This window comes from Oncorhynchus kisutch, linkage group LG23 (genome assembly GCF_002021735.2).
Source record: "Oncorhynchus kisutch isolate 150728-3 linkage group LG23, Okis_V2, whole genome shotgun sequence".
Taxonomy (NCBI): domain Eukaryota; kingdom Metazoa; phylum Chordata; class Actinopteri; order Salmoniformes; family Salmonidae; genus Oncorhynchus; species Oncorhynchus kisutch.
In genome coordinates, this window is record NC_034196.2 from 21,112,636 (window position 1) to 21,128,914 (window position 16,279).

General features: G+C 44.7%; 1 protein-coding gene across 1 annotated transcript; it reads right to left on the bottom strand.

The window, feature by feature from the left end:
- Positions 1–331: 331 nt before the first annotated feature.
- On the bottom strand, positions 332–8,975 carry LOC109868498 (WW domain-binding protein 1-like). Its single transcript, XM_020458097.2, has 4 exons — positions 8,700–8,975; positions 7,664–7,766; positions 7,256–7,423; positions 332–6,989 (listed from the first exon to the last, which is right to left on the bottom strand). Exons 1-4 carry the CDS (start codon positions 8,760–8,762, stop codon positions 6,511–6,513), a joined length of 813 nt encoding a protein of 270 aa, XP_020313686.1. The 5' UTR covers positions 8,763–8,975; the 3' UTR covers positions 332–6,510.
- Between the last annotated feature and the right edge of the window lie 7,304 nt (positions 8,976–16,279).

Below are 16,279 nucleotides of genomic sequence, written 5' to 3' on the forward strand. Positions count from 1 at the left end.
GCACTCATTTTTAACTTGAAGCTTTACCCCAGGCATGTCAGGCAAAGTGGGACTATTATATTTGTGACTGTCTTTGTCCTTAAAGAAGGGCAGGTTAAGAGGCCATGCCTTGGGGTACTCATCAATAATGACAGCCGCATGCTTCAGGCACCATCTCACACTGCCCTTCTGTGCTCCTCCTCCAGATCAATATCTCAACTGCTTCAGATGCCTGGGTGGGGCCACTCCGGCTGAGTGGAGTAGGTTATGCCCTCAGCTAGTCCATCAATGTCAACACTATAGGCTTGAGAAACAGTACAGCATTCAACAAAAAGGTAAGTCAGAGCCAAACAACAGTGCCAATGTTTGTTTTATTATACAAAAATAAAATCCAAATTACCCAACAGTACACAGCAGACCCCCAACTAAACCAAAGCATTCAAATGTACCACAAATTTGAGTGCTTTTTTTCCCCCTACACTTTTTGGGGGGGCTTGATCTAGATAGGAAAAAGAACACGAAAGGGTCTGTGATTGTGGTCGACCGGTTCCTCCTCTAGCGTGGGTGTTGGTTTTTGCAAAGTCTTTCTACATACGCATCAGCCACAACATCCGCCTGACATTATCTATGGTTGAGGGAGAAATGAAAGAAACAGCTGGGTTTCATGTTGGTTAAACAGAGCCTCCTTAGATTATGTTGCGAGTACATTGTTGCCTTGGTGATGTATGATTACAAGTGCAACCCACCCCTTAGTGAGAGATCATCTAAAACAAACTCCTGGGCTAGCAGAGGTGTACCCTAAACAACCCATTTAAGAGACCTGATCATTTTCTCCACTTGGTTATCTAGCACGGATTAGATTTGCTTCCATACTTGATAAAAAGGTCACATTCACTATCTTCTATATGAAAAGGTTGGGCAATCAAGGAGAGAAGGCAACCATTAAGTAGTCACTGAAAATGTCTCAAATACAATAAAAACAAGCCATCTCACTGTTTACAAGTACACCATGACAGCGCAACACACAAGGGGTGGAACAGTGGCAAAGGTACCCACATGACCAACAGAATAATATTATTCTGAGGAGAGATTAAATAGTATTAATACAACAAAATATAATTCAAAACACTCCTTTAGTTTACACAAGTTAAACAGATGTATTTTTTCTTCATAATAAGCAGGAGTAATATTCTTAGCAGATCAGAATGACAGCAGACTGTACTTCTATCCATGTCACTAAAGACTAACAGAAACAAAAGACAAAATTAACTAGAATGGCTTTTTATCTTTACTCCCCAACCCACCAAGAGGTAACATGTAGATATACACATTTACTTTCAAAGCATACACACGAAACACACCATAGTAGCAATAAAAACAAAAAATAAACTGAGGTACACTTGCGACATGTACTGAGAGTAATATTGCTTGTACTGGCAACCACACAGAAGAGAGTTATTGCAGCATATCAATGGGTTTGTTTTTTTGCATAGGCTAGTCAGTTACAGTACATTACAGAGGCGCATGGAGCAGAAAAGAGGAACAATTTAGGGTGAAAGGAGGCCTTTGGTGTAGTGAGCAAGGTAAATGAAACAGAACTGATGTCACTGGTGCTAATGGTAGATTCTGAAAGATGCCAAATATTGATGCCCATTAAAAAAAATGTTTTCTATTCATGACAATAGGATCGCGTGTATGAGACAACGTGTGGGTACTGATATTGAGTACAGTGATAATTTAGATACAGGCAAACAATCTCAAAAGATAATTGTGCCTGCATGATCTTAAGGATGATATATGCAGAGGCAAAACCCCATCTCACAAAGACAAACATTGGTGTGGGTTGCCACAGTTTCTGTTACCATGCTCGGTATGGTCGGGCCCCCGGAGGAGGAGAGGGGGGGGGGGGGGGTCTCATGGTCTAGAGGGATGCAATGAGCCATGGCTAAAGCCCCCATCACTATCACACCTGGGGCTAGTTACCTCATCATGGGCCACATACCCAACCTGACACTGATCCTAGCTTGTGCCCTCTGTGCTGGTATATGGTGAGAGGCCATAGGGGACTGGGAGGGGTTTGAGAGAAAGAAGAGACCGAGCGAGGGATAAGAGCTTCACGCGCCTCTGTGAACATTGAAATAAAAGCGAACAGGGAACAAAAAGGCAAAAGATGCTTGAAAATATACAAATCACCCATTATTCACACGAGTACTACAAAAGTCCAAAGAATTACGTTCACATATCGCCGGTGTCTGCAACTGTAGGTAAGAGGAAAATTACAGAGCAGATGAATGAAATGGATGGGTGTTTGTCCATGACTGACTGATAGCCCTTTATCTAGGTAAACATGTGAAAGCCAAACAAGAGTTTGCCCAGTAAGTAGTGAGCAATGGGACTGAAACTATGGGTCCCCATTTTCTTTTTCAGAAACATGAAACACCCTCAATGTCATAATCTTAATTTATCTATATTGCATAAAAATAAATGCACTTTAGCATCTACATTTGTCAGTCCCCCCCAACCATTCAAAAAACAAACATCTCATATGAGCACAAGAAAAACTAAAACAAAGGATTTCTTAACATAATTTTGTTTGGTACTAATTCAACATCCTTTCAGGTCAGTTCAAATATCAAACTTATCTAGATCATATCCTTGAAATAAAAATACAATAATAACTAAAGAAAATGGGGATGGGGAAGAAAAAAAAGTGATCAAATAACCACAGATAACCAGGGAGAAGCAGATACAAGCGTTCTGACTAAACAAATAACCAGATAACCAGGGAGAAGCAGATACAAGCGTTCTGACTAAACAAATAACCAGATAACCAGGGAGAAGCAGATACAAGCGTTCTGACTAAACAAATAACCACAGATAACCAGGGAGAAGCAGATACAAGTGTTCTGACTAAACAAATAACCACAGATAACCAGGGAGAAGCAGATACAAGCGTTCTGACTAAACAAATAACCAGATAACCAGGGAGAAGCAGATACAAGCGTTCTGACTAAACAAATAACCACAGATAACCAGGGAGAAGCAGATACAAGCGTTCTGACTAAACAAATAACCAGGGAGAAGCAGATACAAGCGTTCTGACTAAACAAGTAACCAGATAACCAGGGAGAAGCAGATACAAGCGTTCTGACTAAACAAATAACCACATAACCAGGGAGAAGCAGATACAAGCGTTCTGACTAAACAAATAACCAGGGAGAAGCAGATACAAGCGTTCTGACTAAACAAGTAACCAGATAACCAGGGAGAAGCAGATACAAGCGTTCTGACTAAACAAATAACCACATAACCAGGGAGAAGCAGATACAAGCGTTCTGACTAAACAAATAACCACATAACCAGGGAGAAGCAGATACAAGCGTTCTGACTAAACAAATGTTACCTATTCTACATGCCAGCTTTTACAACATATGATCTCGTCTTGTGGTTTCACTCGGATACATTTCCTGCAACTCATAACCACAGTCTAGAATAAGTTGAGCCAATCGATACATCAGACTGAGATCATTTTACACTTCGGACTCAATCTGTATGAAAAGGACTCCTCTGGACTACTAGAAGAAACTATGCACACCATGCTTCAAACATGGGGGAGGGGGGCTAAAACATTTTAGGTTTCTTCCAAAGCACAAGTTTGGAATATAATCGCCTACTCTTCAAACACAGATGCCAAAACACATTTAGTCTACCTGTCCCTAACTACATTTTACCACCGTGCCACAGTAAGGCATTTATTTTCTTATGCCTCAGAAGGAGCACTTAAAATGAGTGCTCATATGCCTTCTGAGGGGTATCCTATAAAGCAAGCTAGATCTACTCAGGTTTTTCTAAAGCTAACTAGCTTCACATTACAGCACAGGCTTCCTCTGTACTACGACCATGGATAATATTTAAAATCAGTCATATCCCTCAAGTAAAGGGAGTGATGACACAATCTTTGAAAGTGGGAGTGAATCTGATTTCATAGTCCTCAACTCACAGCCCAGTCATTTCATTCATGATAAGTGGAGTTAGCCGACCCCAGAGCAGGTAAGTGCTGAAGGATTCGTTGCCATAGAAATGTACCTGGCTCAAAGTTGAGCCACCATAGTATTCTAATTCCTGATTCTATGTGAGCCACTTTCGTATGACTGGTTATCCCGAGTTGAACTCAGGGTTCACCAAAGGTATCTCGCCAACTCATCAAACCTGCTTCGTAGGATACCCCTCTGTTGTGGTGCACCTTGAGCCTCATGTCTGTTCCCTAGCAACCTACCAAGGCAACTTATGGTGTCTTATCAAAAACATGTTAGTGTCCTAATGTGAGCGGGTGAGTCTTTGTGAGTGCATGACAATCTGACTTTCCAGCGTTACTTTTATAGTGTCAAGACTTAACACTTGAAGACAGACAACTTATTGATTGATAGTTGAAATGAATGTCTTTGTCTGTCCTTTTTCATTAGCAGTGAAATAATAAACAGTGCATCAGTCCATAACCTACTTGATCAATAAGTGCTGCATGAAAGCAAATCAATACCCTAAATAATAAAACTATCATATCTTCACTGCCATTTAAAACACACCCAAGACAGCTGGACTTTTGTGCTTATTTTTTAGGTGGAACGGCAGAATAAAACACACTCCCGAGTCTACGGCTGTGCTTCGACACATGCTGGGCAAGCAACGCACTTCACTGGTTTATCATAACAGTGTGCAGCTGCACTAACAGCAAAGCCAACCCCATCCCACTGAATGGAAAATACCAACACAAATCTGTCACATTGCTTCTACAATGTTCACACCACTGCAAGCCAAGGGCGTATGCAACAGCACATTGCAGGCCCAGTGCAAAGTCATAACATGATGAAACTAGATACATGGTGTCTATACTTAAACCTTGGTTCGCTCCGTCCGAGTCCCACACGGGCAGGGGACTCGTGGCGGAAAGGGAGTGACACTATCAGACTCCGGCTGCTGCTGGGTATAAACAGCAGAGATTCATCATTGTCAGCTCAGGGCCAATGGCCTGGGAGTAGTACACTATATGAAACACGGGCCCGAAAACACAGTTTCTGACAGGACAAATCAGAACACACATCTACCTACACAGACACACAAATGAATTACTCATGCCCTCTAAACAAGAACCCAGTGCATTTTTTTTTAAAGAAAAGTGGTCTAAAGCCTGGTGAGTTGAGTGCACTAACTTACACCAGAGGCCAGGACACTGAGGATACACTAAATAAGAGTACACTACTCCACACTCACAGCATCCCTTGGATAAGAGATTCTTTGCCATTGATGTGGGTTATAGTGGCCTCAGCTAAAGCAGGTTTAGAGAAGTAATAAAAGAGGAGAAAATGATACAGGACAAAGTACTACACTGCTGAAACTTCAGTCTTCCCACCCTCTGGTTTGTACTTTTATTCCCAACAACATACCCCTTACCACTCGGTGAGACTGTCAGTCCTTCAAAATGCTGCTGACCCCACCACACACTCCACGTTATTTCACCGCCGGTCTGTGAAAACACATACACGGTCGACCACCACAATGCTTTTTATAGATACCAAGTTGCAGGCACAGCGATGGGATATTGTCACGGCTTCAGTTCACTTGGCCAGTCAGACCAGATAATCACATCCGTTCCAGTCCATTCAATACCTTTCAGTCTGGCCAAGTGTTGACCGGAGTACTGGTGGAGACATGAGGGATGGGTGTAGGAGGGGTGGAGTCTGATGTTATTGGGACACAGTTCAGAAAGACGCTATAAGAGACAGGCACATCTTCACGTCCCAGCCTTTTCTCTGGATGCAAATAGCCCTGCTGTCACTCCACAAGGAAACCAGATGCAGGCCAAGATGACCTCAGGGGTGACATCACTTTGCAGCTGTGTCCTAGATTACACAGTACACACACACACAAACCCCTACAAAAACAAGACAAGTTCTATCCGTAACAGTTTGTATCCCCTGGTCAGGACTGTGTCTGGTAGCATGATCTTATGTTTTGGCCCCTATGTGCTGGGGCCTAGGGATTGGTGACAATGGTGGTATGCCATCATGCCCTGTCCCCACAGAGGTGAAATGTTAGAAGGACCAAAGGAAAAATGTCCAGGCTAAACAGTTGGGTGGGAGAGTGAGGGACAAGTGGGTGGGTAGATGTAGTCAATTCTGTACCAGCATCAGCACCTCTTCTTGCCACTTGGTAGATCTCTAGAAGTTGGCATTTTCATCATCACCATTGCAAGAACTAAACAAAGCAGATGAGGGACCATCCATGGGTATTAAAGAATTAAACCGTTAGCCAAACTAAGCATCTTTTAAATAAACTGTCATCATTGGCGTCATTTTATGGATCATAACTGACAAGCATGTCAAAGAGCAGGACAACCTGGTTCATTTGGTGAGTCGTTGTGGGACATTTCATTTGCTGGTGGTGTCTGGGTTATTGTTATGATGACAAGGGCACTCCCTCCCTAAAGCGCAGATCCGGCAGCAGCAGCAGCCTCTGGGTGGTTGGTGGTGGAGCTCAGATCAGGCGGTCTCCGGTGCTGGCGGCCTGGCCTTTGGGCTGAGGCCCTGGGGTTCTCTCTTTGTGTCTGATGTGGTGGTGCTCAGAGGCAGAGCAGCAGTCCCCCCTGGCCCCCTGACACACCTGCTCCTCGTCCTCTTCCGGCCCAGAGCTCTCGTCCAGTTGGCACACACACACCTCGATCCCTGAGTCGCCAGTCACATGCCTGCGCCGGGTCACCAGCTCCTCTTCCACCGGTCGTTGTGATTTGCTGGGAGCAGATGTGGATTCCTGGTCTGCTGAGGAACTAGCGGCCTGCTCTTCTCTTGGAGTGTCCTCTGTTGGGGGCTCCAGCACCACAGCAGCTTCTGATTGGATGGGGGGCAGTAGGATAGGAGGGGTGGTCTCTGGGGGGATCTCAGAGTAAGGCGGAGGTGGAGTCGGGGGATGACCCACCACCTCTTCATAGTCAGGAAGCTTGCAGTCTGTCCAGAACCCTGGGAGTAAATACAAAACATTTTTAAAAACACAGGAGTCAACCATCTTACCAGTCTAGATAGGGTTAGCTGGTGTTGAACTAATTCACTAATTGTCAGATATGGTTCTGAATCTGCTAAGAACCATCTCCAACTACCAGGCCTAGTTACTGTAAACAGTTAACTCAGAGGGAGAGGTGAAGTAATTTCAGGGCTGTAGGGTCTAGAGGCATCCAGCCCAGTGCAGATGGGGGTGATAAGTATCCCGCGGGGTTTAAAAGACTCACTCAAGTTGAGGGGTGGAGGGGAGATGAAAGAACTAGAAGCTCCCTGATAGGCCATAAGGCTGATTTCGCGCTGGCGCTGCTCCTGCTGCAGCCGCATCTTGACCCGACGGTGACGGTAGGCACAGCAGCAACTCAGCATTATGATGAGGGTCCACACCAGCCAGAACCCTACACAAAACAATCACATAGTTACATTCTCCATCAAATCATTTCAGCTTATGTTAACGTTATTGATTTCGGCACCAAAACATGTAAAATTAGTGACTCGAAAAAACAAAGTGACACATTCAGAGATTACTATCATGAAGAATAAGTCATGGAAATATCGTCAGAAAATAAATATGGGAACAGGGGGAAGAGGGACTGAGTGGTGCCAGAAAAGGAGAGAATAAAGGACACTGAACATACACCACAGCTCATAGTAGTAAGTGCAGCACTCTGTCTCCCCGCAGCAGTAGCCCATCTCACACCGGTATTGCTCATTGTTCACTCCAAAACAGAATTCCTTTCCCTAAACAAACACAGGCATGTTATTCAGTGACATCCTACAAAACACAAATGAGGAAAGCTATGTATTATGCATACACAACTGTTTGACATAACTTCACATTGGCATTTACTGCACAAAACACTGTAGAAAGCATGCCTGCAAAGGCACAGACCTACTTTCACTGGGGATGAAAATTGTAGGCGCATTCATTCAATGTTCGGAAAATCAAAATAGGTATTGCAGTGATAGCTAGCTAAGTGACATTTCAGGATGATACAACAATGTCATAGTAGAAGCTGCCAAATTACCTCACAAATTAGTTTTAAAAGGTTAGCTAACTACCTTTTTAACTAGGTACTAACGTTACAGAGGTAAGCTAGCTAAACATGTTTGGCCAGTAGTTAACGACGGTAACAGCAAGCTATGCATCACTGCCAACAAATAAACAACAGGAAAAACGCAGTTAGCCAGCTAACGTTAACTGGTCATTTAGCATGTTAGCTAGCTATGTTTGTTTACGGGTTTTAGCTAACAGCCAGCTATTGATGTTATTTATTTGTTTTATATACACTTCAAATTGTGGCCACTTACTGTATAACAAAATATGTCGCCGTATTGTCTACAAATGTTTGAAAGCGTTAACGTTGGCTAACGAGATATTTAGCTGTGGCTAGTTTATCAGCTAGTCTTGAAAGATATTGCGCTGCAGCTAAATTGGTATATGGTAAGATTTCGGATAATATCGTATAAGTATTTCAAGCTATAAACAGTGTGTAAATATATCAAGAAACACACGATTTGGTCAAACTGACGTCACGCAAAGTTGGAGTTGCTAGCGAGCCCAAGTGCCTTTGTGGGGAAACAAAAATGTACAATAGAAGGCCTACTTCCAGCTGCGATCCACGGGCTTGGTCGAAAGCGCCTACAGCGCTATGAAAGCAAACTGCCGCTTACCTGTACCAACCAGGTCCCGGTGCAAAGCAGACCAACAATGGATCCCAGTGTTTTCTGTGGCATCTTTCCCCGTTGTTGGCCGAGAACACGACGGGAATCATATAGCAGTTGATCCAGAACTTGTGAAATGAACAGCTAATTCAAACCGTTACGTACGCGACATAATTTGTCCCTGTCGAAAGGCGTTTGAATTCTCAACCAGAAAATAAGAGTTATATTTTGCACCAGCCACTTGAGGGCGGTGTTGTGTCTATACAACCCCAACTGGAGAAGCATTACTTTTGTGCAACTGGTGCGATTTAAACTAGTACCAGAGACAGAACAATGAGCCAGATGTTTAAATCTGAAGCATCCGGTTGGCGTTTCCACTCACCACCAAATATGGTCATGAAAGGAAGCCCAGTGGCCGGCAGTGGGAGAAGATTGAGCGATATGGATTTTGGCCGAAATTCTGCTTAATATTCTCATCAATTAAATATTTGATCTCAATACAGTTTTCTGCTCCCAAGAACTAAAATATGTTACTAACACAGTGGACTAAGTTTTGTAGACATTACCATTTGCCAAAGTATTTAAAAACGTAGTTATTGACCACGCGCACTTCACAGAGTAGACGTTCCCTAACGGAAATATGCAAATAATGCTAGAACGCGCCAATAGGATCTCGCTAGCTCTTGCTTGGCTCTGCCACCTCTTTGCTTGTTCTGCCCACTATGATTCATTTGCGCCTATTGAAAACGATAGGCTATGGTCTTTCTATGGTTCTTTATATATATATATATATATAGTAGCAAAATAATGGGTAAGATTACAGAGACATAATTTATAGGTCGACAGGTAAGGGTGCTCTCGAGCAGCTAGATGGTCTTTACCATTCAGCCATCAGATTTGCCACCAATGCTCCTTATAGGACACATCACTGCACTCTATATTCCTCTGTAAACTGGTCATATCTGTATACCCATCGCAAGATCCACTGGTTGCTGCTTATTTATAAAAACCTCTTAGGCCTTACTCCCCCTATCTGAGATATCTACTGCAGCCCTCATCCTCCAAATACAACACCTGTTCTGCCAGTCACATTTTGTTAAAGGTCCCAAAGCACACACATCCCCGGGTCACTCCTCTTTTCAGTTCGCTGCAGCTAGCGACTGGAACGAGTTGCAACAAACACTGGACAGTTTTATCTCAATCTCTTCATTCAAAGACTCAAGCATGCACACTCTTACTGACAGTTGTGGCTGCTTGTGTGCTTCTTTCCTAATGTGCTGTTGTCTGTGCCCAGTAATGTTTGTACTGTTTTGTGCTGCTACCATGATGTGTTGCTACCATGTTGTGTTGCACCATGCTGTGTTGTCATGTGTTGCTGCCTTGCTATGTTGTTGTCTTAGGTCTCTCTTTATGTAGTGTTGTCTCTCTTGTCGTGATGTGTGTTTTGTCCTATATTTATATTTTATTTAAAAGTTTTAATCCCAGCCCCTGTCCCCGGAGGCCTTTTGCCTTTTGGTAGGACGTCATTGTAAATACGAATTTGTTCTTAAATGACTTGCCTAGTTAAATAAAGGTTAAATAAATACAAATAAATACAATTGCGAAATTGTATATATTTCTGTTTGGCCAGGCATCTGGAGAGGCAGCTAAACAATTCAGATCAAGTTTGAGAAATTAAAGTTTGTAATGTCGTTTGTAACTCCCGGCCAAAAACGGAGTCTGCAGCCTGCAAGAGCAGGCCGCAGCAAGCCCCCGCTCTCTCCTGATTCCCCCCTGCTGCTAATGCCGGCCCCACGGAAACACTGACTGTGAAGATGCTACAATCTTTGAGAGGCACCCTCAAAACCGATATTTTCGGCAAATTTGACTCTCTCTCTACCATTCTCAGGTCAGAGATATCAATGGTCTAAGTCGAGCTTAAAAAATCTATTGAGAGTATACAGAATAAGCTCGACGCACACGGAGTGGCCTTATCGGAGTTGGAGCGAGGTGCTAAAGACCACAGCGCTCGCATTTGCTCATTAACAACGTATGGTGGCATACCTCGACAATAGATGTGAAGATATGGAAAGTAGAATGCGGAGGAACAACATTCATCTACTGGGAATACCGGAGGGAGTGGAGGGTCCAAGACCCACAGAGTTCATGGCCCAGCTGCTTCAGGAGCTGCTCGGTCTGGAGGAGAAGCCACAGCTAGACCGGGCCCACTGCACTCTGCGTAGCTGACCCCGGGATGGAGGACCCCCGCGACCATTTATCATCAGGGTGCATGAAGTTCTGCCTCATCTACCCTGCGGTCCTGAGACTGACTTTACCGGACGGCTCCACGCACAGATTCGAGGACCCGGCTTTAGCGACAGATTTCATCAACAAGAAAATGAAAGCAGTTGTTGTATTGCATGGTGTGGAACAAATGGTTGGTTAGCTGGTATTTTTAGTAGGCTAGTTAGCAGGCCGAATGGTTGGCTAGCGAAGCCAACTCTGCTGGGTTCATAGACATTTGAATGTCATTCTCTTTTTTAATTTTTTAATTTCCAACCCAGGTTGCCGCCTCTAATGCCAATATCCGTCTGTTTTCATGGTTCAGTCGTAGTTTTACCATCTGTATTGCTGTTAAACCTCTCTTAACCAAGGTTAGTTTTCCTTAGACTCTGCTGGGGACCAATCTATGCATGTTTGGCTGACTCTAGTTAAATGGTCACACATCTCAGGTAGCACAGAGTAAGAGTTATCATGCTTTGCTCTAAACGTTTTTTGTATTCAAGGTTTTGCTTGCATCTCAGTTGGGGAGATGCTTTGGCAAGGGAGGTTGTGAGGGAAGGGGTTTTTCCCTCTTTATTTGTATATAGTTTTATTATGTTTTTTGTGCCTCGTTGCTTGTCTTGGTTTTTTAAATTTGCGCTTTTAGGTTCAACTAAGATCTTCAGTTTACATTGTACCTTGTCCTTTACTCGTCCTCTCTCTCTTAAGACATGACTCAGCCTAGTGTAGCCCATCCTGCTGGAGGGAATGGCTTTAATTTTCTTACTTGGAACTGCAAGGGCATAAATAACCCAGTTAAACGTAGTAAGGTGCTACACTACCATCATCAATTTAAAGCTCACATCATCTTTCTCCAAGAAACTCATCTGAAGGTATCACAACACTCAAGTCTTAGGTGCAGATGGGTGGGTTAGGTGTTCCATTCCTAATTTCAGAGTAAGGCAAGAGGGGTGGCTATTTTACTTCACAGATCGGTACCTTTTACATGTTCTAATGTGATTGCAGATCCCCATGGTAGATACATAATTGTCAGTGGTAGGCTGCTCAATACAAAGGTACTTCTTGTTAATATTGATGCTCCTAATTGTGGCAACGGTGATTTTTTCAAATCGTTTTTCTCTACACTCCCAGATATGTCTTCCCGTATGTTGATCTTAGGTGGTGACTCTAACTGTTGGTTAGACCCACATTTGAATCGATCCTCCACTAAACCTACCACCTTATCAACCTCAGCTAGAGTTGTCCGAACTGTTACGGAGTCTAGTTGATAGGTAATCGACTAGCCGGACTGTTCCCCGCACTCCGCGTGTAGGGATTTGTACAATGCATGAACAAGGCTATTGAACTTGACATTGGTGTATGTCTTTATTCCTTTATCCAACATATCATACTGAAACATGGTATCAGAAGTGGCTCAAAAACCACACATTTGTTATTTTTGTAGCTAAGTACAGTATAGGCGCAGTTACGTTCCATATGCAAACACACGCTGTTTCCTACATCTAGTCACAACACTGATCAACTCTTTGTTAGCTGGCTAGCTAGCATCACTACCTACCTCGATGACTGAAGGCTAATAAATCTCCTATTCCATCGCTATGGCAGCAAACATTCCGCCACCAAATCTCATGGTTCTCACAGGGGACTGGAATACTAATTGGGACAACTTCAAGGGATGAATTCGAGGACTATGCGCTGGCAACCGGTCTACATGAGAAACCCAACAAGGTACAAGCGGCAACTCTGAGGAGTTTAATGGGCAGCGAATGCAGGCATATCTACCTGCACCATCTCACCCTCACAGCACGACAACAGTGTGATGCCAATGCTATATTGGAGGCATTGGAGAATTACTTCAAACCCGCCAGAAACGTCATTTGCGAGTGGTTCGTTTTCGGAAGCTGCAAACAGGAAGAGGGTGAGTCAGTACACAACTTTGTAACTAATTTGAGAGAAAAATCTGCCACTTGTGAATACGGGGGATTAAAAGATGAATTGAATTGTGACAAAATAGTACTGGGAATTGCAAATGAGGATACGCGCTGGCATCTACGGAGAGAGCGAGGCTTAACATTAGTAACTGCCATTGAAATGTGCCGCACTGCTGAAGTCACTGACGTGAGAATGAGAGCAATGGAAATCGAAACCCCACACTCCGACATTGATACTGTTCACGCTGTTGCTAGGCAGACATTCAGACAAAACCAATCGAGGCAGAGTAATTCAACACGAACGGTGAACACTGAGAGCCCCGTAGCATGTAAATACTGTGGGAATACACACACACGTGGCAAAGAGAACTGCCCTGCCTACGGAAAACCATGCAGAGCTTGTGGAACTAATTATCACTTTGCAAAAGTGTGTCTCAAAAGCAAAAGAAGGGTGAGTGAGGGCAAGATTCACTGTGTTGATGATGTCACTAAATGTTTAGAGCTGAACAGTGAAAGTGACATTTACATGCATGAATCCATTGGGGCTGTACACTCAAGAGGGAATAAATGGTTGGTGACACTACGATTACACCATAAGCAACAACAATGTCAACTGGATTCCGGTGCTACATGCAACGTAATGAGCTACAAAGACAAAATCAATCTGGCACCTGACACACATCTATTGCCCAGCGATACTAGATGAAAGCTGTACTCAGGAAAGCTAATGAACTATATGGGTACCTTTTGAGACTAATGTGTTATTCGGGGACGCAAACACAAGCTGGAGTTTGAGATTGTGAAAACCAGTCAACATCCTCTCCTCTCAGACTCTACATGTGAACGCCTGGGACTGACGCAGTTCACTGTACCAAATGACCTGCACATTGTGGATCATGTCCAGCATGGACCCCTGTCCAAAGAACAACTACTCAGCAGATATGACGATGTATTCAACAGGCCCGTTGAATCAATGCCTGGGTAGGTACACTTTGAAGTGGATGAGAGCATCACTCCAGTCCAGTGTGCTCCTCGCAATGTGCCCATTGCAATGAAAGTGGCTGTGAAGGCCCAGCTGGACAAGTATGAGGCCGATGGCCACATGACATCTGTGACTGAACCAACTGACTGGATCAGCAATATGGTCATAGTGAAAAAAACAGAGAAGCTGAGGTCTGCATCAACCCAAAGCATCTGAACCAAGCACTGAAACGATCCCACTACATCATGCCGACACTAGAGGATGTCCTCTACAAGCTTCCCAAGGCCAGGATTTCCCCTTGGTGGATGCCTGAGATGCATTCCTTCAATGCAAGCTGGACGAATAAAGCAGCTACATAACTACCTTCTGGACCCCCTGGGGTCGGAACCCCTGGCTCAAGCTCCCGTTTGGTGTCTCAGTGGCGCCTGTAGTATACCATCGCAAGCAGCACGAGTTACTGGCTGGGCTCAAGGGCATTGAACCCATCGCTGATGATGTCCTGATCATAGGCTGTGGTGACACAGATGAAGAAGCAGAACACAACCATGATGTGAAGCTCCTGGCACTGATGGAGCGCTGTTGATCAGTTAAGCTTTGTCTTGGCCTGAAGAAGCTGTAGTTCAAGGTGAAAGACGTCCACTTCCATGGCCACATTCTCTCTGCAAAAGGTCTGGAGCCGGACCCAGACAAGGTCAGATCGATCCTCGACATGCCAAACCCGCCTGATGCAAAAGGAGTACAGCGTCTCATCGGCTTTGCAAACTATCTTGCAAAGTTCATGCCACACCTATCAGCAGTCTGTGAGCCTCTGCACCGGTTGCTGGACAAAGACACACCATGGCACTGGCTACCCAAGCACGAGGCCGCAGTGCAGGAGTTGAAATCTCTGGCTTCATCCATGCCAGTGTTGCACTACTATGACGTCACGAAGCCTGTCACAATCCAGAGCAACTCAAGCCAAAGGGGACTTGGATGCTGTCTTATGCAGGAAGGCCAGCCCATTGCGTTTGCCTCGAGAGAGCTCACCCCCACCGAACAAAACTATGCACAAATTGAGAAATAGTGCCTCAGCATCGTCTTCTCCTGCCAGCGCTTCCATCACTACTTATATGGTCGAGAGCTGGTCACCGCTGAAACTGACCACAAACTACTCATTGCCATATTCAGTAAACCTCTCCTTAACGTGCCCAAGTCGCTTCAAAGCATGCTCCTGACTCTGCAAAACTACAGTCTGAAGGTCATTTACAAGCCAGGACCAGAGATGTACATCAGCGGCAAACTGAGCAGGGCAACAGCACAATGTACAGACAGAGGCACTGTCTATTGTTCCTGCTGTTCGCTACAGCAGGAACAACAAGATGTTCAACAGATCAATCAGGCAGACTACTTAAAAGTCACAGATCACCGCCTAGCCCAGATCAGGCAACACACTGACAAGGACAAACACCTACAATCACTGAAGTCCATGGCTCTCACAGGTTGGGGTAGAAGAACTGCTCCCTGACTTGTCTGCAGAGACGGTCATAAAGTTTTGCAAGGTCAGCCTGACAAGGTAATCACGGACAATGGCCCACAATTCACTGCACAGTTCAAGCATTTCGCCTCAGAATGGGAGTTTGACCGCGTGACCTCCTCTCCAAGACACCCAAAAGCAAATGGCAAGGCAGAGTCAGCTGTCAAGATTGCAAAAAACCTGTTAAGCAGGGCCTTGCACGACAGCAAGGACCCATGGAAAGCGATCTTACAGTGGAGGAACACACCCACCGAAAACATGGACAGCAGCCCAGCACAACACCTTCTGTCCAGACGTCTGAAGACTACCATACCATCCCCGTAGCTAACAAGATACTTGAGCCCTGCGTCATGGTTGGCGTCACGGACAAACTGCGTAACAGAAAGCATCTCGCTAAGTGCTTCTACGACCGGACTGCTCGAGACCTACCAGAGCTGGAGGTGGGTGAAACTATAAGGATGAAACCGCTGCCTGGAGACCACACACGACTTTGTAGCCTGGGCACGTGCCTACAGAGAGTTGCACCACGTTCTTGTTGGTGGCTCCCTCTATCGTAGCAATCGGGTGGATCTGCGCGTAGCAGAGCAGACAACAAACCTGAACACGCCATACACTCACCTAGATGAGCAGGATCACAGCCCAGGCCTAAGGGTAAGGGGCGCAGAATTGACACGAGCCAACTGAAGGTGAGGCTTCTACCCCACAAAGGTCTCCAGCTCGTGGCCCTAATCCTACCCCTGTCAGAGCCAATACTTACTCACGGGTGGGTCAGCTGTCAGACAGGAGCAAGAGACTGCATTAACTTGTCCTCTGTTTATAAAAAATAATACAAGAGGAAGATGACAACTGAAGTAAAAAGGATGCTTTTTCAATTGTTATGTCTTGACTGTTAAGAACTTAA